Source organism: Bos javanicus, chromosome 21, assembly GCF_032452875.1.
Source record: "Bos javanicus breed banteng chromosome 21, ARS-OSU_banteng_1.0, whole genome shotgun sequence".
In the NCBI taxonomy this organism is placed as follows: domain Eukaryota; kingdom Metazoa; phylum Chordata; class Mammalia; order Artiodactyla; family Bovidae; genus Bos; species Bos javanicus.
Window position 1 is genome coordinate 21,290,869 of NC_083888.1, and position 20,158 is coordinate 21,311,026.

The 20,158-nt window shown below is 56.7% G+C and overlaps 2 protein-coding genes across 4 annotated transcripts; one reads left to right on the forward strand and one right to left on the reverse strand.

The window, feature by feature from the left end:
- Positions 1–67: 67 nt before the first annotated feature.
- UNC45A (unc-45 myosin chaperone A) lies at positions 68–14,810 on the reverse strand. Of its 2 annotated transcripts, none has more exons than XM_061394471.1 (20): positions 14,703–14,810; positions 14,307–14,468; positions 14,084–14,120; positions 13,626–13,801; positions 11,595–11,687; positions 10,942–11,109; positions 9,632–9,800; positions 9,204–9,374; positions 7,970–8,141; positions 6,405–6,705; positions 5,109–5,203; positions 4,745–4,886; positions 4,230–4,370; positions 3,614–3,741; positions 3,357–3,423; positions 2,831–2,944; positions 2,515–2,630; positions 1,102–1,219; positions 842–997; positions 68–686 (listed from the first exon to the last, which is right to left on the reverse strand). In XM_061394471.1, exons 1-20 carry the CDS (start codon positions 14,706–14,708, stop codon positions 429–431), a joined length of 2,790 nt encoding a protein of 929 aa, XP_061250455.1. In that variant the 5' UTR covers positions 14,709–14,810; the 3' UTR covers positions 68–428. The 2 variants fall into 2 exon arrangements, with proteins under 2 accessions (XP_061250455.1, XP_061250454.1); XM_061394470.1 differs by having other exon boundaries at positions 14,658–14,764.
- Positions 14,811–18,091: 3,281 nt separating this feature from the next.
- HDDC3 (HD domain containing 3) lies at positions 18,092–19,748 on the forward strand. 2 transcript variants are annotated; one of them, XM_061394499.1, is made up of 4 exons: positions 18,092–18,272; positions 18,597–18,652; positions 18,759–19,061; positions 19,297–19,748. In XM_061394499.1, the coding sequence occupies exons 1-4, from the start codon at positions 18,161–18,163 to the stop codon at positions 19,348–19,350; spliced, it is 525 nt and encodes a 174-aa protein (XP_061250483.1). In that variant the 5' UTR covers positions 18,092–18,160; the 3' UTR covers positions 19,351–19,748. The 2 variants fall into 2 exon arrangements, with proteins under 2 accessions (XP_061250483.1, XP_061250482.1); XM_061394498.1 differs by having other exon boundaries at positions 18,095–18,272; positions 18,759–18,999.
- Positions 19,749–20,158: the final 410 nt, after the last annotated feature.

The following is a 20,158-nucleotide window of genomic DNA, read 5'->3' on the forward strand; positions in this document are numbered from 1 at the left end:
CCTTAGTTCTCTGACCAGGGATCGAACCTGCATTGAAAACACAAGAGTCTGAACCACTGGACAACAATGAAATCCCTCCACAAGCTTTTATTAGAGGATCAGAAGTGGTCCTGCTAGCAGGTTCAGGTGATGCTTGTAGCTGGTGAGGCTGCTTGCTGTGTCCTTCCCAATGCCAGGAACCCACAGGGTGAATTAGGACAAGCCGTCCCCATTCCCAGCTGTCTTAGTAGTGCAGGAAAAAGTGTCCTGCTGCGTGCGCCCGGAGGCTGTGCTGGGAGCGCAGGGCTGTGAACATGCTCCCTGACTCAGAACAGAGGACATCAAAGGGCAGCCGGGGAGGAGAGGCCAGGCGTTTGCGTCCCAGCCCCACAGCCAGTCTGTCCTTGCTCCTTGTGCTGCAGTGGGTAGCGTGTGCTTGAGGCAGGCCCTCATTTTCCGTCCTGGCTCGGTTTGATAAGCCCATATTCCACAGCTTTCCCCAGACAAGCTGTGGCCGCCCTGGTGACCGGGGTCTCCTCGTCCTTGGCTAGCACCGACAGGATCTCCAGCACCTCGCTCTCCATCAGGGTGCTGGCGATCTCCCTCGAGGCCTCCACCATGTTCAGCACCACCACAGCACCCCGGTGCTGCAACTCCTGGCTGGGGCTCAGAAGCAGAGCCTGCAGGATCTCCAGCCAGTGTGTGGTCTGCCAGAAACAGGGCAGTGTGACCACGGAGCAGTAGGGAACCCCGGCAGCGAACACTACCCACACACCCTGGGGCTGCCTTTCACCAACCGACCACCAGCAGGCTGGGGGTTCCTGGCCCACCTCCCCCGGCTCCACCAAGAAGAGGCACTGACCACTTGGGGGATGCGGCTGCAGAGCGAGGGCCGCATGGAGGTGAGCATAGCCAGGCCCCCGGCGGCTGCCCGCCGCAGCAGCTCGTCGTCCTCACCGCTGTACAGCACCAGCAGCTTCAGCCGGTCGTTTCCCGTGGCTTCAAAGAGGTCCTGCACCTGTGGCCAGAAGCGGGGAGGGACCAAGTCAGATGGGGCAGAGCCCAGCCGGGCCAGGTACTCCTGCATGCCTGCCTGGTGTGACCGCCTGGACCAGCCCTCACCTCCTTGCTCATGGCCAAGTTACACATGCACTCCGTGGCCGCCCGGCGGAGCATCTCGTGCTCCTCAAACATGTAGCCCTCGATCATGGGCACGGCCTTCTCCTTCAGGATCTTCTGCCTGCGGGGCCAAGGGCGGAAGCGTCGGCATCACCAGAGCGTTTGCATCCGTCACTCCCAGCCCCGCTTCCCCATACAACAAGACTTGGGCCAAGGATCTCCCTGGGCAATATGCAGAGACCGCCCTGCGCAGGTTTGAAGCCACCGGGCAGTGGTTTCCAGTCTTCTAACCTGGCTGAGGAGACAGCACGCGGGACCTTGGAAAAATGCTCTCAACTAGGAGTTAGGAGACCTGGGGGTGATGATGGCGATGCTAACATCTAATGTTTGAGCACTCACCCTGACCCAGCACTTGGACGATCTTACTTAATCCTCACCGCAGGGACTTCCCTGGCAGTCCAGTGGCTAAGACTCCATGCTCCCAATGCAGGAGGTCCAGGCTCCATCCCTGGTCAGGGAACTAGATCTCCTATGCCACAACTTAAGATCCTGCATGCTGCAACTACGACCTGGCGCAGCCAAATAATAAATATTTAAAAAGAAATCCTCACCACAGTCCTATGGTAAAGGTGCTCGTGTGATTATCACCACTACTTTGCAGAAGAGGAGACTGAGACTGAATAGTCTCACCATTAGTGACGTGGCTAATACGTATTGCTTGGACACACTGCTGGGAGTCAGGCATCTAGGTAGTCAATGCTTTTACCTGTATTTTCTCATTTAATCCTCCCCACTGCTACTCCATGAGATAGGTATATAACCATTCCATTTCACAGAGGGGGAAACTAAGGCACAGGGGGATTAAGTTACTTGAGAGGTTACACACTAACAACCAGTAAAGCCAAGATTTGAACCCAGCTGGTCTGACGCCAGGGCCTGCACTCTTACGGCCTAGGTCCTTGCCCTCTCGCAGAACACTGTACAAGTCATGCCTCTCGGCCTGTCTGGAAAATAAGTAGCTGAGGAGTACTCTCCAAACTAAAGTGCTGGACTTCCCTGGTGGTCCAGTGGATAAGAATCTGCCTGCCATGCTGGGGACATGGGTTCGATCCCTGGTCCGGGAAGATCCCATGTGCCGAGAAGCAACTATAAGCCCACGTGCCACAACTACTGAAGCCTGTGCCAGGGCCCCTAGGGCCTGTGCTCTGCTACAAGAGAAGCTAACACAAAGAGAGGCCTGTGCACCGCAATGAGGAGTGGCCCCACTGACCGCAACTACAGAAAGCCAGTGTGCAGCAACTACGCCCAGTACAGCCAAAAACAAAGTAAGTAAATGAATAACAATAACAAAAAAAAAACTGTAAATGGTCTAAACCACGGTGCCCTGCCCAGGTCCCGCATCCCCGTGGACCTCACCGGAGCCTCTCGCTGATCCCCGCCAGGTTCGTTAGAGCCATGAGCGCCTCGAAGTTCTGCAGGCCGGAGCAGTTGAGGTGCAACAGGGAGACGAGGGGCCGGACCACCTCGTAGATCTGCATATGCACCCATGCATCAGGGCTACCTGCCCCAGCTCTCCCGACCCCACCGGCCCTGCAAATGGGAGTCCAGTCCCCGAGAGGTCGCCCACACCCCCCCCAAGGCCCCGCGGAGGAGCCACAGCCCGACTCAAAGGCCAGGAGGGCCCACTGAGGGGCTGGAGGACAGGCCGGGGCTGGGGCAGGAAGACACGCACCCGCTCGCCCGGAAAGGTCATCTCTGGGTTGGAGGTGATGGTGAGCTTGGCGAGAGCCTGGGCTGCTTTCGTCTGCCCCACGTCGGTGCCTTCCAGAGCCAGTGGGAGCAGAGCCTGTGGGACGGGCCCATCAGCACCCAGGGTGCAGCCAGGACCGTGAGGCCCGAGGCCCTGACTGTGCAGCCCTCGCCTCTCCCGTCTCTCTCCTGGGGCTTGACCACACGCCCACACACACCCTCTCACTTCCTAGGCCTCCCAGCAAGCTACCCAGACGCTTCTGGAAACGCTTATTAAGGGCTAGACATGGACTGTGCCAGGCACGGGGCCATGAAGGTCAATGACACAGGAGCCCTCAGAGCCTTGTAGGCACAAAGTCCAGGGCCCTTCAGCATCACTCACGCGTCAGGAAGACATTCCTGCTGGCTGCTAATGACACTTCTCTGTCCCCATCCAACACCGAGCTCTGCTGTGGCAGCCACTGAGTCATGTTTTACGGCCCATCCTGAAGGAGTCTGAGCCAGCTTACCTTGCCCCCTCCCTGAGCAACCACAGTGCCACGGTCCTCGACCTCTTCCACCAAAGCCAGGAAGACCCTGCGGGGAGAGTGCCGGGCTGGGCGGGCGGGCCGCGGCTCTGGCGGGCAGACCTTCCACTCCCGGGAGCAGCAAAGGCGGACTGCCAGGTGGGTGGCCCCTCTGGCTCCAGGAGCCCACTGCACCAGCGAAGGCTCCCTCTGTAGTTTCATCAGCAGCGGGGAGGCTGACGGGCAGGGGGCAGGCTCACCTGGAGAGCAGCTCCCTGCAGGAACTGGTCAGCACAGGGCTCTCGGTCTTCACCATGCACGTCATGGCCGACACCACGCCGGCCGCCAGCAGCTTCTTCACCCGAGCCCGCACGAAACTCGGCTTGTCCTGGGGAAGGAGGCAGCTGATCAGAGGGACCTCAGCCGATCAGGCAGGGGAAAGGGGAACCCTTCTCACGACACATGTTGATGGGCATGACAACAAAGGGAAAGAGGACTTCCCTGGCGGTCTGGTGGTTAAGAAGCCACCTGCCGATGCAAGGGACACAGGTTCAATCCCTGGTCTGGGAAGATCCCACATGCTGCAGGAAACTAAGCCCGTGCGCCGCAACTACCGAGCCTGAGCTCTGGAGCCGGTGCTCTGCAATAAGAGAAGCCACCGCAGCGAGAAGCCTACACACGGCAACTCGAGAGTAGCCCCTGCTCACCGCAGCTAGAGAAAAGCCCGGGCAGCGACAAAGACCCAGTGCTGACAAACATAAATACATAAATTAAGTTAAAAAAAGATTAAAAGAGAAAGAAACCCGCTTAAACAGAAGTGCATCTGCTGTGGATGCCTCAGGTCAACGGGCCCCCATGACGCTGGGGCCCCCTCACCTTGGGGTGCTGCTCGGGCACGTGCTGCTTGGCATACTTGGCCAGCTCCACCATCTTGGGGTCCGGCTCCTCGTAGTCATAGCTGTTGGTGCAATTCACCAGCGCCGAGGCCACCGCGAAGAGCACCGACCTCTCCTCGGACTGCCGGGGGGGCGGGGGGCAGACGGGCCGTCAGCGGCCAGCCCAGGGGCAGAGCAGGACCGGGGTCAGCGCTGCCCAGGCTCCCAGTTCTACCCTCAGCTGGGCCCCCTGGGCACCAGGATGAATCCGGGCACCTCCCCAGCCCCAGGGTGGCCCTGACTTTGGGAGCTCATGCACTTGACCTCCCCGACTCCTCCTAAGAGAGCACCCTTGCTGAACCACTGGTGCAGGTCAGAAGACCCAGGCCACACAGGGCAGTCACTCGGGCTACCAGCCCCCTGTCACAAACGCCGCTGGCCACACCTGCCAAGAAAGCCCTTTGGGCTCTAATCCTAGTCAGCATCCCTGGACGACTGCAGGAACCCAGGGGCTACCTTGCTGAGCTGGAACAGAGCCTTCAGAGCAGCTGCATCCTCCACAAACTCTTCCTTCACATCAGCATCGAAGGTGAGGTAGGCCAGGCCCTCCACTGCCCAGCGCCGCGTGCCCACGTCCATCTGGTCATTGCACAGCCACCTGGGGGCGTGCAGGGCACTGATGACTACCAGAACGGGCAGGGGGGTAGGAGGGGCACCCCAGGACCCAGGGAGGAAAAGCCAGTGGTTGGGGCATCCCCACCACATATGGAAGCAGTTCACATGGAGGGTCTGCCTGGGGAGGACAGGGCAGTGAGGATTCCCCTCTTCTCTTGAGATCTGGCCAGGAGGCACGGAGTCACGGCCATGCTAAATCACTCACTTTCGACACTGCTTGGCCAGCTTGAGAGTGGAACCTTCGGCAAACTGCTTCATGCTAAAGTCAGTCCCTCCGGCCGAGCCGAGCTTACAGAGCCCCTGCAAGAGAGGTTGAGAACCAGCTGTTGGCCAAGGGACGGAGGCAGGGCAGGGCTCCCCCCAGCGCTCTGCCAGGCTCCCTGGAGGCCAGGCACACCCCCACCAGGCTACCAGCTGGACTGTGCTGTGCTGTCGCTTCAGTCGTGTCTGACCCTCTGCGACCCTATGGACTGCAACCTGCCAGGCTCCTCTGTCCATGGGACTCTCCAAGCAAGAATATTGGAGTTGGTTGCCACGCCCTCCTCCAGGGGATCCTCCCAGCCCAGGGACTGAACCCACGTATCTTAGGTCTCCTGCACTGGCAGGCGGATTCTTCACCACTAGTGCCACCTGGGAAGCCCACAGAACCAGCTGCTAGGGTGGCCACGTGAGAGCATCTGGGAGAGACTGACATGCTGACCACATGCTGGCCCGGGCCCCACCCCCGCCGATGTGCACGGGACTTGCTCTATTCCTTCCCACCTCACACCAAGGAAGCTCTTGACGGGCAGAGCTAAGATACGTGTGGGGAGAAGACAGGTGCCTCAGCCAAGGCCAGGACCCCCATGGGAGGGAGAAACCCAGGACAAGGTGCCCCAAAGAGGAGGACCGGCTTCCTCCAGGGGCAGGGCTGCAACAGGCACACAGGGGTCAGGTGTTCCCTAGACCACCAGCTCTGGGGGCTGCCTGGCAGCCCAGCCTGTTCACACAGACCCCGGACCTGCCTGGCCTAGAGTGTCCTCCAAACTCCTCCTAGAGCCGCTCCCACCGCCCACAGTGGGCAGCCCGGGCTGCCCTGCATTCTTAGAGGTCCTCTCTGTCCAAGCCTCACCTCCTCCTCCTCCCCAGGAGAAGCCAGGGCCCTGCTCTGGCCTTGACAAGGCCCTGAAAGTGAAAATTGCTCAGTTGTGTCCAACTCTGCAACTCCATGGACTGTAGCCCACCAGGCTCCTCTGTCCATGGGATTCTCCAAGCAAGAATACTGGAGTGGGTTGCCATTCCCTTCTCCATGGGACTTTCTCAACCCAGGGGTGGAACCCAGATCTCCCACATTGCAGGCAGATTTTTTTACTGTTGTGAGTGATCAGGGAGGCCCTTTGACAAGGCCCTGCACATCCCCCATTTTCACCAAGCATGTGCTGAGGCTGTACTGTGAGACACGGGCCAGCCAGGGCCCCCTGCCTGGCTGCCTGCTGGCTCAGCCCAGGCCTGCCCGTCTCACCACCAGTGCCCGGATGCGGATGCTGTCCTTCTCGCTGCGCTTGTACAGATCTTTCAGCAGTGAGACGCCGTTGGCTGTGATGAATGAGGCCCGCTTGGCCTTGCCGGCTGCGTGGATCAGGGTCTCCACGGCCACCAGCTGCTCCTCCTCCTGCTCCGAGGCGCACAGGGCGATCACACTCTCCATGACGCCATTCAGCTCCAGGGCCCGGTTGCCGGCGTCACATGGGCCCTGCAGGAGGCAGGACACTGTCTGGATGGCCCGCAGCTTCCCGGCCAGCCCGTGGCCCTCAAACCAGCTCCTGCAGGGCACAGGGCGGCAGCTGTTGCATCACAGCCAGCACAAAGAGACTGCCCTTCCCTCCGCCTCCTCCACTGGCCAGGCATCTGCAGGATGTGGGCAACAACAGCAAGAAAAGCTGCCAGCGGGAAGACCAGGACACCACCCCTCTGGACGGCAGCCACCGGGGTTCTTCATCCAGGCTTTCATTTGAGCCCCATCCCCACCCCCAATGACCTGCCATCTAATGCAGGTGGCTATCACCCACGCCACCCTGTCTCCTTCCCTGTGGTCACTGAGGTCCGAACTTGGGCTACTCACTCCATAACTTGTCACCATCAGTCTGCTCCTAGCTGTCAGCCCTTAAGGGTGAGGACTGTGAAGCAGCACCGGTGTGTCAGGATGGACACACAGCGTGTGCTCGGTGCACGCCACGTGCTAGAGGACACCAGCTGCCCTAGACAGCTTGGGAGCTTGTGTGTGTTCAGTCGTGTCCAACTCTCTGTGACCCCATGGACCTAGCCCGCCAGGCTCCTCTGTGCATGGGATTCTCCAGACAAGAATACTGGAGTGGGCTGCCATTCCCTATTCCAGGAGATCTGCCTGACCCAGGGATTGAACCTGTGTCTCTTTCATCTCTTGCACTGGCCGGCAGATTCTTTAGCAATGAGCCAGCTGCACTGGAGGAGAACTGACATAAGAAAGAATATCCTTGGGGACTTCTCTGGCGGTCCAGTAATTAAGACTGTGCTTCCAAAGCAAGGGGAATGGGTTTGAGCCCTGGTCGGTGAATGGATCTGATACGCTACTGCTACTGCTGCTAACTTGCTTCAGTCGTGTCCGACTCTGTGTGACCCCATAGACAGCAGCCCACCAGGCTCCCCGTCCCTGGGATTCTCCAGGCAAGAACACTGGAGTGGGTTGCCATTTCCTTCTCCAATGCATGAAAGTGAAAAGTGAAAATGAAGTTGTTCAGTCGTGTCCAACTCTTAGTGACCCCATGGACTGCAGCCTACCAGGGTCCTCCATCCATGGGATTTTCCAGGCAAGAGTACTGGACTTGGGTGCCATTGCCTTCTCCATCTGATACGCTAAGCAGTGTATAAATAAATAAGAAAGAACGTCCCTGCAGAGGGACTCTGAAACAACAAGTGACCCTTGGGACCGCTCTGACTCTCACAAGTCCTCCCCAAGGCCGTTTCTCTGATGGGAAACCTTTCACTGCTGTTTCTCCCCAAAGAGTCAGCGCTCTCGAGGGAGCCCTGGCTACAGGAGGGCTCCCTTACTTGATGTAGTTTTCACAGAGTCGGTGGAAATTCTCCCTCTCGGCATCACACTTCAGGTCATCGAAGAGCTTGCTGAGCAGAATGGAGGCACTCATGCGGCTGTTTGCCGTCACTGTGAGCTCCCCAGGAGGGTCCTGCACAGAGCCCCCCACCTCCAGGATCTTCTTCAGACCTGAAAAGACACCCTATTCAGACAGCAGAACACGAGTTCCAACCCCAATGGGCAAAGGGAAGAGGTCTCGGCTCGCACGAGCTCACAGGGTACAGGCAGGCTCACAGAATCGGGCTGGCGGACCCGCTGTCTGCGGGAGGGCAGGTCTGGGGTCAGCAGAGGACCTCAGAACTTAAGGCCTGTGGGCTGGCCCTGCCTGTGGAGCTGGATGCTCTGGAGCTGGGAGGTTCCTCACAGCTGCAAAACTGCAGGGAAAATAACCTCATGCCTCATAGGATCATTGGGATAACAAGAAAAGATGAGCACCCAACAGGCGTGCTCACACTGGGACTCTGCCAACCTTTCCTTATACTTCTTTAGGGAAAGGAGAAGTGTGAACTTCTATATTAAACTGTAAGAATTTCCCCCCCATGTACAGAAGTAACACACACGCAATGAAAAGAACTTGACACAGAAAGCTGGCCCAGCCTCCCTGTTAACCTGCTCACGGGCCTGCTCGACGTGTGGGCGGGTGCACACGCACACGGCTGAAGCGTCCAGCATGGGGCACATGTGGCTTCGGCGCAGACGCACGTGCTGGGTGCAGTCGCTCCTGGGGTCGCGCAGGCCCAGCCATCCGAGCAGCATGCCACACATATGCTTGGTCTATTTATTTACCTACCTATAAGCATATGGCCAATAACTGTGAGTTGCTCAGTCGTGTCCAACTCTTAAGGACTAAGGACTGTAGCCCACTAGGCTCCTCTGTGCATGAGATTCTCCAGGCAAGAATACTGGAGTGGGTTGCCATTCCCTTCTCCAGGGGATCTTCCCAAGCCAGAGACTGAACCATGTCTCCTGCATCGGCAAGAGGATTCTTTACCATCTGAGCCACCAGGGAAGCCCTATCTATCTGTATTTCTATTTATTTACTTATGTATATGCTGTGCCACGTGGGATCCACATGGGATCATTGTTGCCCAACCACGGATTAAACCCAGGCCCTCGGCAGTAAAAGCGCAGAGTCCTAACCATGGGACTGCCAGGGAAGTACCTTTCTCTTTTTCAAACTCTGTCACCTACCTTGGTCGATAACCCAGAGGGTAAGGCTGTTGTTGGGGTCCTTGGGAGACTTCCGGGGCACCACTTTAATCAGGAGGGTCAGGGCATTGTCTCGGCCTTGGCCCGAGACCCCCACCTCCGTCAGGAGCTCCAGGAGGTTACTGATGAGGACCTTCAGCTCCCGGGCGGGATCTGGCAACAGGAAGACATTCACTGGCTCTGCAGTGGCCCAGCCCCGTCTGACTCTAAACTTCCCTGGTAGGGTGAGGGGACCTGCAGCTGGGTGCTGGTTTCTAGCCTACCCCAGAGGTGCCCCAGGTCCTTAGAACCTAGAGTGAGATACCGTCAACAAGCCTTTCTCCCGAACAAACTGCAGGTGCAGCCAGCTTGGCTGCTCCCCCCAAAGACATCAATACCCACAGGACACAGACTGGCTTCCACCAACTCACCCACGATGATGGCGCCTTCTTTGCCGCGGAAGCCCTTCTTGACACCTTCCTTGAGGGCATCGAACATAACCTGCAGCAGGTGGCAGGCAGCCAGGGACACGGCCTGGTTTTCCACGCCCAGCATGGAGACCACCCGCCGGGTTCCCAGCACGCTCAGGGTGGCCACTGTCTGGTGGGGGAGAGAGGTGGACAGAGCTTCCAGTTGGCAAAGGGCAGCTTCAGTGATTCCTAACTGGGGGTCGCAGAGGGTGGTCAGAGGGGAGAAAACGTGAGTGGAAAGAGCAGCTCCCCGAGAAGGCACAGTGGGTCTGCCTGAGGGTGAGACCTGGGTGACACCCGGATTCTCTTGTTGGGAGGGCTTCCTAAAGAAAACACTCCAGGGACCTCCCTGGCGGTCCAGTGGTTGAGACTCCAAGTATCCACTGCAAGGGGTATTGGTTCAATCCCTGATCGGGAAACTAAGATCCCAAAGGGATCCCAGGAAGGCTGCAGGAGGTGGGCAGAATTCACGTGCTTTTACCAGTTTTAGTTCTGGGAGACCCAGAAACAGAGCCCGATCTTGGCCTGACTAGTTTTCACAGAATGTTTCACATTTCCACCCCTGATCTAGGAACTGTGGGCTCCTCTAAAATCTACTGAGGGTCAAGTCCTTGTTCCCCGAGTCCAGCTGGTGCAGGCAAGAGCCAGAGCAGGGACTTGCTGACACCAGCCTGGGACAGGGCTGTGCTGGCTGAACCATGTGTGTGGGACACCCACAGTCTCCACGAAGAACCATCTCAGGGTCCTGCCCTGCATATCCGGTCACTGACTCAATGGTGAAGACGCTGTGGGTCACATGACCCACCACGTCACACACTGTGAGGACCCCTGTCCAAGCAAAATGCCAGCCTGGTGGCGAGGGAAGGACAGGTGCCCTGTTCTTTGCAAGCAGGGTGCTTTTACCACACGGACAAGGAGGGCATCAGTGACCAGGCACCTCTGAGAAGAGCCGAGGGCGACACTTGTGAGCCTTCTGATACACGTGCTCAGGGTGTCCCCGGGCTGCTTACACTCTTTCTTGGCCTCACTTTGTCCCAAATCATGTTGGTCTTTTTGTCATTTTAATGTTGTCTCTCTTGTTATGTGTCTCCTTATACTTTGCCTTGTAAGTTGAGAGCTATGGGACTTCCCTGGGGGTCCAGTGGTTAAGACTCTGTGGTTCCAATGCAGGGGGCACAGCTTCAATCCCTGGTCAGGGAACTAAGAGCCCACGTGAGTGGACGGACAGACAGACTGTCAGAGACAGTAGCTAGACCCTCCGCCACACCTACCCGTGACTGGTGCTCAGAGCAAATGCCGACTAGGGTACGCAGGGCTGCCAGCATCAGATCGGGCTCTCCCGTGTCCAGCAGGCGCTGCAAGAGCTGAACCCCGTTGCTCCGGAAGATCTTCTCGGCTCCAGCATCCTCCCGGGCCAGCACCACGAGGTTCTGAGATGCCTGCGTCAAAGGAAGCACATCATGACAGGAACACGGCATGGAGAGAAAAGACCACCTGAACCTCACTGCTGCCCCTGAGCTCGGGGGCCTTGGCCATGAACTTCACCACTCTGAACATCAGCTTCCCCCTCTGGAGGCAGAGGGAAGAGCTCGCTCTGGGAGTTGATGGTTAGCATAAATGGAGTCTTAAGTCCCTGGCAAAGCCTGAAAGGCAGAGTCTGTGACTCAGACGCCTCTGTGCACCTGGCTCTTGGTATGAGACCTGAGCACCAGTAGGTGCCCCAGGGACACCGGCTCCCTCTCCGTGGCCCACACTGAGGCCCCAGGCCCTCTGCGCACCCACTCAGGCTCTGGGAGCCCAGCGGCACCACCTAAGGAGTGACGTGCCAGCAGACCAGGCCAGCAGGGGCTCCTGGCCATCACACACACACAGGGAAGGCTGGGCAGCACTAGGGGAGTTCCGCCCCACTCGCCCAGATCTCTACCTTTTGCTTTTTCTCGGTGCCCTTTTCTTGTGGATCCAATAGTATCTGAAACATCTGCTCCACTTTGGCATCCGTTGAGGACATGTATCTCACCTACGACAAACCAGCAAAGCATGGGAGCAAATGCCTCTTGGGCCCAGACAACTCATTTCCTCTTTGTTCTCTCCAGCTCCTCCCCAGGCCTGGCTCCTGACTCCAGAGGGCACAGCATGGATGTCTGGGCCCAGGTCTCGCACCCAGCTACCTTGGGCAGGAAGAGACTCGCCTGGCAGCCTCTCCCAAACTTCCCTGGGCTATTTCCTTCTCTGAGCTGTTTCCTCCTTGGGCAGCAGGGAGTGGTGCCGATGCTGAAGGCAGTGCCATTCAGAAGGGTGGCGTCCTGTTAGCCACAAGAAAACCCACTCCCAGGGGGCCATGCATTGTGTGGCAGTCCGGGTGCACAGCCCATGGCACTGAATCGGCATTTATACCTCCTGCAAGGGAGCCAGCAAGTCATGATGAAGTTGCTGATACTCTGTTTAGGTCAAGGATTCTCTTTTTGATGGATTTTTAAAATAACCTGATGACCAACCTCATTCTAGGCCTTTTCCTTCCCCGGGGTTCTGGGCGTGGATAGCGCACATGCCTAACCCGTGTGTCCCACTGCCCCTCCTGCATCCATGGCAGACACCACCGATCCGTCCCCTCCTAGGCCCAGGCAACCTGCTTCCTAATCCTTCTCAACACAGAGCTCCAGGCAGCCCCTGCAGATCAAACAGAGCTGACGCTGAGAGGAAAATAATTTGCTTCCCCAGGTCTCAATCTTTTGATAAGGTGTCTGCCGTCATATTACTTGCTTCCACTGGGTCAGCATATTAACACCTAATTGTCAGGCTAATTCCAACTTGAAAATAGTTAATGATGCTCTTTAGATTCTCTTCTCAATTTTTAAATATGTGAATCATACAAACATCGTCTCTTTATTTTAAAAAATGAACAGGTGAAGCAAAATCTCTTTTGAAAAGCCCCTGCAAGCCCGTTCCTCTCCCTAGCAGTCACACTGTTATCACTGTGATGTCTCTCTTTTAAAAGATTTTCCTTTGTAATGACATACCCAAGTGTACCCATGGAAAAAAACATGGTACTATTTTGGGTGCACATACGGGGGATTGTTTTAACATAGATGATATCACACTGTCCGCTTTCCACGTCCTTGCATGACCACCTGCCTATTCTCAATAACTACATGTAGGTATCTGTAATAAGGATGTGACTCAATCTGTTTAGCCGTTCCCCTATTGCTGGGCATTTTGGCAAGTTCCAATTTTTCATTACGACGAACGAGGCTGAAACAAACATACACACACCTGCTTGCATACATGGACGAGGCTTCTCTAGGGAAGACAGCAAAAAGAAAACATACTGAATCACAGTATATGCTCAAATTTGACAGATGTACTAAAGGACTCCCAAAGGAGCTGGAAGCAGTCATGAAAAAGCCCACGATCCCCCCAATCTCACCCTATAACTGTCTGTCTCCCTCGTTCTAGCAATGTGTACGAACTTTAAAATGTCTGCCACACAGGGCTTCCCCAGTGGCGAGTGGTTAAGAATCTGCCTTCCAATGCAGGGGACATGGATTTGATCCCTAGTCAGGGGACTATGATCTCACATGCAGAGTGGCAATTAAGCCCACGAACAACTACTGAGCCCGCCCACTCTGGAGTCCACGCACCAATAGAGAGAAGCCCATACAATGCATCAAAGATCCTGCGTGCGGCAACTAAAACCCAAAGCAGCCAAAAATAAACATACTTTTTTTTTTTAACGTTAAAAAATGTTTGCCAAACAGATCACTGAAAAGAATAGCACCTTGCTGTTCTTTCAATGTGCTTTTTCGCAACCACTGACAAGGTTGTGCATCCTTCTATAAGGTCATTTGCCATCAGTATCCCCTCTTCAGAGATATGTGATTATACCTTTGCTCCAGATCCACTTTCCAGTGCCCCTCTACCACTGGTCAATGCCTCGCTCTCCCAGTTACTCACATACCTTCTCCTGAATCTGGCCCGCGATGTTCCGCAGGGCCTCCTGGAAAACTTTGTTCTTGGGCTCCAGGCTCACACATCTCTGCAGATCAAGGACGGCCTGGTCGAGGCGGCCCAGTTTCTCTAGGGCTTGGCTCCTTCGGTAAAGTGCTTTGATGTCCCCGCCGTCCTTTTCGATGGCTGAGCACAAACAGGAGCTCTGTCAGCACCCGAGAGGCCACCATCTCCAGCAAGAGCAGTAGGGAAAGATCTCGAGGGCTAGAGGAAGGTGGGGGTACGGATGTGGGGCTCAGTATTTCAGCCTCAGAAAAGGTCAGAGTAGCTGCAGAAAAGGAGATGCCCAGGGAAGTGGAAGAGAAAAAAGGAGGCAGATGTGTTTTAGGGGTGAAAGGAAAAGGAAAAAGTGAGGGTTGCCCACCCCAGAAGCCCCACGGCTCCACCCAAGTGCCCTCATTCCCCTACCTTTGGTTGCCTCTGTTTCTGCTTTCTCGTAATCTTCCTGAAACAGAAAGAACAGGGCTTAAGTTGCTGGTCATCTCCTTTTTCGGGCAAAACTGGGCAACAGGGTTGTTCTCGAGTCACCTAAAGGCCCAAAGGCCATGTGACAAGTGTGGGGGCCCGAGCACCGGCGGGGTGGGCAAAAGAGGCCCGGGCAGGCGAGGGGAAGAGCAGCCGGCTCCCTCACCAGCTTGAGGTGGCAGGCCGCCCGGTTCCGATGCAGAATGGCCTGGTCCTGGGGCGTTGCGCCCAGACCCAGGGCTTGCGTGTAGGCCGTCAAGGCACCTTCGTAGTCCCCGCATTTGAACAGCTCGTTGCCATCCTTCCGCAGCTGTTCCACTGAGCTAGCCTGTGGAGGGAACGCGTGGAAACGTCGCAGGTGGGCTCAGGGTGAGTCGCGGAGCTACTGGGAGAGGACGCTGAGGGTCGTGGGCGAGTCCCATGGAGGGCCAAGCTGAGAGGGAGGAGGCGGCCCGGCAATCGCCCGAGCAGGTGAGAAGTGGAGATAGCCCAGGGGGATGGGTAAATGGGTACGCACCCCGGGGCCGACCGACTGGGGCTCGGGGTTCCCTGGACCACTCACAGTCATCGCGCCACAGACGTCCCGGGCGCGCGCAGGCGCAGTCTCTGGAGTAGGGTGGGTGGAGGCTCGGGAATCCGCCGCCGGCTGCCCCGCCCCAGTCTTGCGTCAGAGGCCGGGGGCGGGGAACGGGCGGGGCCAAGGAGAGGGCGCGCCAGGCGCGGGGCGGTGCTCGGCCCCGGTCCGCAGACGCAAAGAAGCCCCGGGCGCGCTTAGTCTGTTCCCGCCGAGACCTGCAGGGGGCGCGCGGTGGAGGACCTGGAGGGACGCCGGTCGCTGCTGGGGCTCAGGTCTCGGCATTGGCCCCGGCCCCGGCCCCGAACGCGGCAGAAATGCACAAGGTCTGCAGTCATCAGGGCCACGAGCAGCAGGCTGTAAAGGCTCAGCGCTAGGAGCGGGCCCGGACCCCTGTGAGAGATAGGAGGGTATCAGGATGCAGGCCCCAGTCGTTCTCGCCGCTTCATGTGCGTTACAGAGCCCCCGAGAGTCTGGAGAAAGCTACCCAGAAAAGTGCAGAACGTGTAAATACAAATTCAGGGAGCTCACAGGTACCCTGAAGTCATTCACGGACAGATTCAGGATTGAAAACCCCGACGATAATACATGTTTGATCAAACCCCGTCTGCAGGGAGATCCAACCAGTCAATCGTGAAGGAAATCAGTCCTGAATATTCACTGGACGGACTGATCACTGGACGGACTGATGCTGAAGCTGAAACTCCCAATACTTTGGCCACCTGATGCGAAGAACTGACTCATTGGAAAAGACCCTCATGCTGGGAAAGATTGAAGGCAGGATAAGAAGGGGACAATAGAGGATGAAATGGTTGGATGGCATCGATGGACATGAGTTTGAGCAAGCTCGCCTGGCGTGCTGCAGTCCATGCGGTCGCAAAGAGTCGGACACGAATGAGCGACTGAACTGATAATACATGATTGCTCCAGATACTCCTTTCAGTATTGACACCCGTCCAACCCCACCTACCACACAACGCCTACAGTGACTCCCTGTTACCGATTCTCACAGCCCCCTGAACTTTTCCTTCACAGATTGTTTTGTAATCATGTATTTAGGTGATTTTATGTTTGAGATCTGTAAACTACAAGCCTCCCACCCCAGAAATTAGGAACAGAGTCCAAGATACTGGAACACCCTGTCAGCGTTCCAGGGCTCTGGGGTTGGCGTTCTCACCTGAAGATGGGAGGAGGCCGAAGGGCAGACAGATTGACCTGGTTCAAGGCCTCAAATTCAGCCAGAGTGCAGCAGAAGCCCCCTGCAGCCTGCGTGTGGCAGCAGTAGGCTTCCTCCGGAGTGTCAGAGAGCCGAGGGCAGAAGAAACCCGGGTAGCGATGGCCGTCAGCATCCCAGGTGGTCTGGCACAGGTGGGGGTGGTGGGCCAAAGCTGAAGGGAGGGGCGAGGGGGGCTGGAGACAGGTAGGAGTGATCTACCCACATCCCACTCATCCCTTTTGGAGAGTAAAAGGGGCCAACTTATCAGAAAGGCAGGCTTTCTCTCTCCTCACCAGCTCCCCAGAGTAGCCTATACCTGCTAAAAGAGTAAGTACCGGAGGGGGTGGTGGGCAGAGGAGAGCGCTGTACCTGAGAGGGAGGCCGGCTGAGCAGGCATCATCCAGCTGAAGAACAGCAGTAGCCCCACTGACAAGCCTGTCAGCAGAGAGCCTGACCGCCTCTGGAAGCCCATGAGAGGTCACCTCCGCTTCCACCTCGGCCCTGGTCCTAGAAACCCTAACAGCTCTATTTTTAAGCCACAGATGCAGACAGTAAGGAAATAAAAATTAAAGCACCATTAACACAAACCTGAAGCTTCTCTGTCACAGACCTCTAGCGAGAGATGAAAGTGACTTGAGTTTCTATCTTCTGTTGAAAAACATGGGGATTGTGGCTCCATGCTGCCTAAGGTTCTCTGAGCTGAAGGGGAAAAGGCTCAGAAGGCTGGAGGGCCAAATGAGGAATGAGCCAAGTCAAGCCACTAGCCTAGAGCCAGATATGTTTCTCTCCACCCACTCTTAACTTTCAGGCTGCCATGGAAGCTATGGGGATTCAGCTTGTTCCATTTCAGGCCCCAGAGACCTTGTTGCCAGCGTTTGGGGCTTCCCTCTCTAACTTCTGCATCGTGGCAACCACCAAGACTAGCTGAAAAGCAAGCGCGAGCGCTCTCATTAACTTGTCCCCTGAGTCCTCATGGGCCCCAGCTACCAGCCAAAGTACAAAAGCTGCTAATCAACTGGAGTAAACTTAGCAATCAGCCAACTCCACTTCACAGGGACAGTTCTTCCAGGGTCTTCCGGTCTCAGCAAACCTCATACTTCATAGATACTGTCTGCTGAGACGGGATTTCTCCAAAAGACCAGAGGCCACCAGTCCACAGTGCGGTGTTGTTGTAGTGTCTACTGAGGCCTGACAACGTCATGCTCTCAGAGCAACAGTGACAGCGCTCATAAGCCCAGGGCCCACAGCAGTGCCTGGGGACTGAAGTAGGAACCCTCGCGGCACAAGAAAGACATGCAGATTTTGTTCCTGGCACCTGAGAGCAAAGAAAACAGTTCCTGCAGAAACAGCACTGCGGCCTGGGAGTCTATCTGAAACCATCACCGAGGCTCCACTGTAAGCTCCAATTTCCAGGTCAGACCCCAGCAGCAGAAAAGGTGATGGCACCCCACTCCAGCACTCTTGCCTGGAAAATCCCATGGATAGAGGGGCCTGGTAGGCTGCGGTCCATGGGGTGGCTAAGAGTCCGACACGACTGAGCGACTTCACTTTCACTTTTCACTTTCATGCCTTGGAGAAGGAAATAGCAACCCACTCCAGTGTTCTTGCCTGGAGAATCCCAGGGATGGGGGAGCCTGGTGGGCTGTCTATGGGGTCGCACAGAGTCGGACACGACTGAAGCGACTTAGCAGCAGCAGCAGCAGACCCCAGGGGTCTTCTGGGTCCTAGTGTGAGGCTGCTTTGCCCATAGCAACCAGGCCATTCTTGCAGGGAGAACGATTTTTAGAGCACTTTGAGAATGTTCAGAGCATTGGCAGCTTGAAAATTGTCTTTTCATGGCGGGAGAGGGTCCTCCCCTGAGAAGTTGTCTCTCGCCCAGAGGCTAAGTGATTTGCTCTCCCACCAAGTTAGGACAGTCCTCTGCGCCTTCCTGCTCCGGACACAGTGAGGCCACTGTCTTCTTGTCTGTTTTCCTCCTTCGCCTAGGCTGCGGGCTCCCAGAGAGCCAGGCCATATTCTTCATGCACCCTCCGCAAAGCACACTTAACTAGCAGCTGCGAAGCTGTGGGCAGCAGCTTCCTACACCCAAGGCCCACCCATCAGACCCGGAAGAACCCGTCGGACCAGACTCCACCACCTCCCGGACCTCCGCGGCGCCAGGGGGCGCTGTGGACGCTGGGTCCACGCTCCCCGGGCGCCTGGGACCTAAGGTACCCGCCCCACTTGCACGATGGGCTCCGAGGTGGCCCAGCTCCTGGAGGCTGCTGACTTCGCGGCCCGCAAGCACCAACGGCAGCGGCGGAAAGACCCCGAAGGGACCCCCTACATCAACCACCCTATCGGTGGGCGCTCCGCCGGGGGAGCCACGGCTGTAGCCTCCAGGGGTTGGGGACCGGGAAGGGAACGCGGAGGGCGTGCAGCTCCTCGGGCACCTAGTGGGTACCTAGCTTTGTGCCAGGCACAGTTCGTGTTTAAGACTCACAGCGACCTGGGGCGGTCGGCATGGCTGTTCCCTGTGTACAGTGGACATCCAAAAAAAAAAAAAAAAAAGAGTAAAGGACTTGCCCAAGGTCACCCCGCTAGTGAGGGGCGGCCACCTCTGGCTCTGCAGAACCCACATCACGCGGCCCTGAACCCGCTCCTGACTTCCTGCTTTGCCCCGTCAGGTGTGGCTCGGATCCTGACCCACGAGGCGGGGATCACTGACATTGTGGTATTACAGGTAACTTTCCTCCTCTGCTAGGAGGCTGGGCTGGGGATCAGGGGCCCCAATCAGCTTCGGGCACCCGTGGCAGGCGTCCCAGGATTGAGTGGGGGCCTGTCCACAGGCAGCCCTGCTCCATGACACAGTGGAGGACACAGACACTACCCTGGATGAGGTGGAGCTGCACTTTGGGGACCAAGTGCGGCGCCTGGTGGAGGAGGTGACAGATGACAAGACTCTGCCCAAGCTGGAGAGAAAGCGGCTGCAGGTGGAGCACGCACCCCAGAGCAGCCCCGGAGCTAAACTGGTGAAGCTGGCAGATAAGCTGTACAATCTGAGGGACCTGAATCGCTGCACCCCAGAGGGTACGCTCTCCCCCACCTGCTCTGAGGGAAAAAGGAGGGGTATCCATCTTCTGAAGGCACAGGTTGGTCAGTTCCCCTGGAATAAAAGCCCAAGTGTTCTTGTTAATTCCCTAGACTAATCTTAGTAGACCCCTCTGATCTTTCATACAGTAGAAATACAGAAGCTGGGCCAAGGGGAAGTTTTCAGCACAAATCCATCAGAACTCAAGGCCCTGCGCCAAGCCCCTCAGGAAGTGGGCAAAATCCAGGGCAGTCCTGGATATCAACATGAGCGGTTTTCTGTCCACTCTTATGCAGGATGGACTGAACACCGAGTCCAGGAATACTTCGAGTGGGCGGCACAGGTGGTGAAGGGGCTCCAGGGAACAAACCGACAGCTGGAAGAGGCTCTAAGGCAGCTGTTTAAGGAGCGGGGGCTGACACTCTGAGTGGTACTTGGAGCCATCGTTTCCCAGGCCAGAGAAGATGCATACTTCAGCCTTTCCATGCCTCCCAAGCTCCCTCCCTGGTTCTCTCAGCACAGATATTAGAGACCAAATACACGTGTCTTTTCTGAGTCTGAAGATCTACTAACTGAGCCCCAGATTGTGGGATGATGTGCCCCATGTATTTCTAATGCATTCACTGCCCCTCTTCAGGCCTTGGGTCTGTCTGTTTTGCACGGTGGGATCTCTGGCCCCTCAGGGACTTAGGCTTATCTATAAACGCTGGTCTGAAAGTCATTATGCAAAATAAAACATTTGGATAAAGCTTCGAGTTGCTGCTGCTCCTCCTCCAGCCTCCCCAGTGGGGAACCGATGTGTGTGTGTCGGGAGGAGATATCTGCCCTTCAGTAGGGCAGGGTTCCAACTGTGTGCCCTCCGGGACAGGTCCCTCAGGTTGAGGGCCTGAACCCCTTGGAGCTTGGTTTCCTTATCAGTGGGATAGGTTGTATAATTATCAGGGTTGAGCTAGGTGACATGCCTGACACGTAGATGCTCCAAAATTGGTAGGCTTCCTCGCTGAGGAAGTCGGGTGGGAAAGAAGTTGACGTGTGTATTGACATATGTATTGGAAAGAAGTGCCACCCTGCTTACTGGCAGGTCTTGCTGGGCTCAGCAGAGTCCCCAGCAGCAACGTGATAGGGCCTGTGAGGGGGAGGGTCCCTCATACCCCAGGT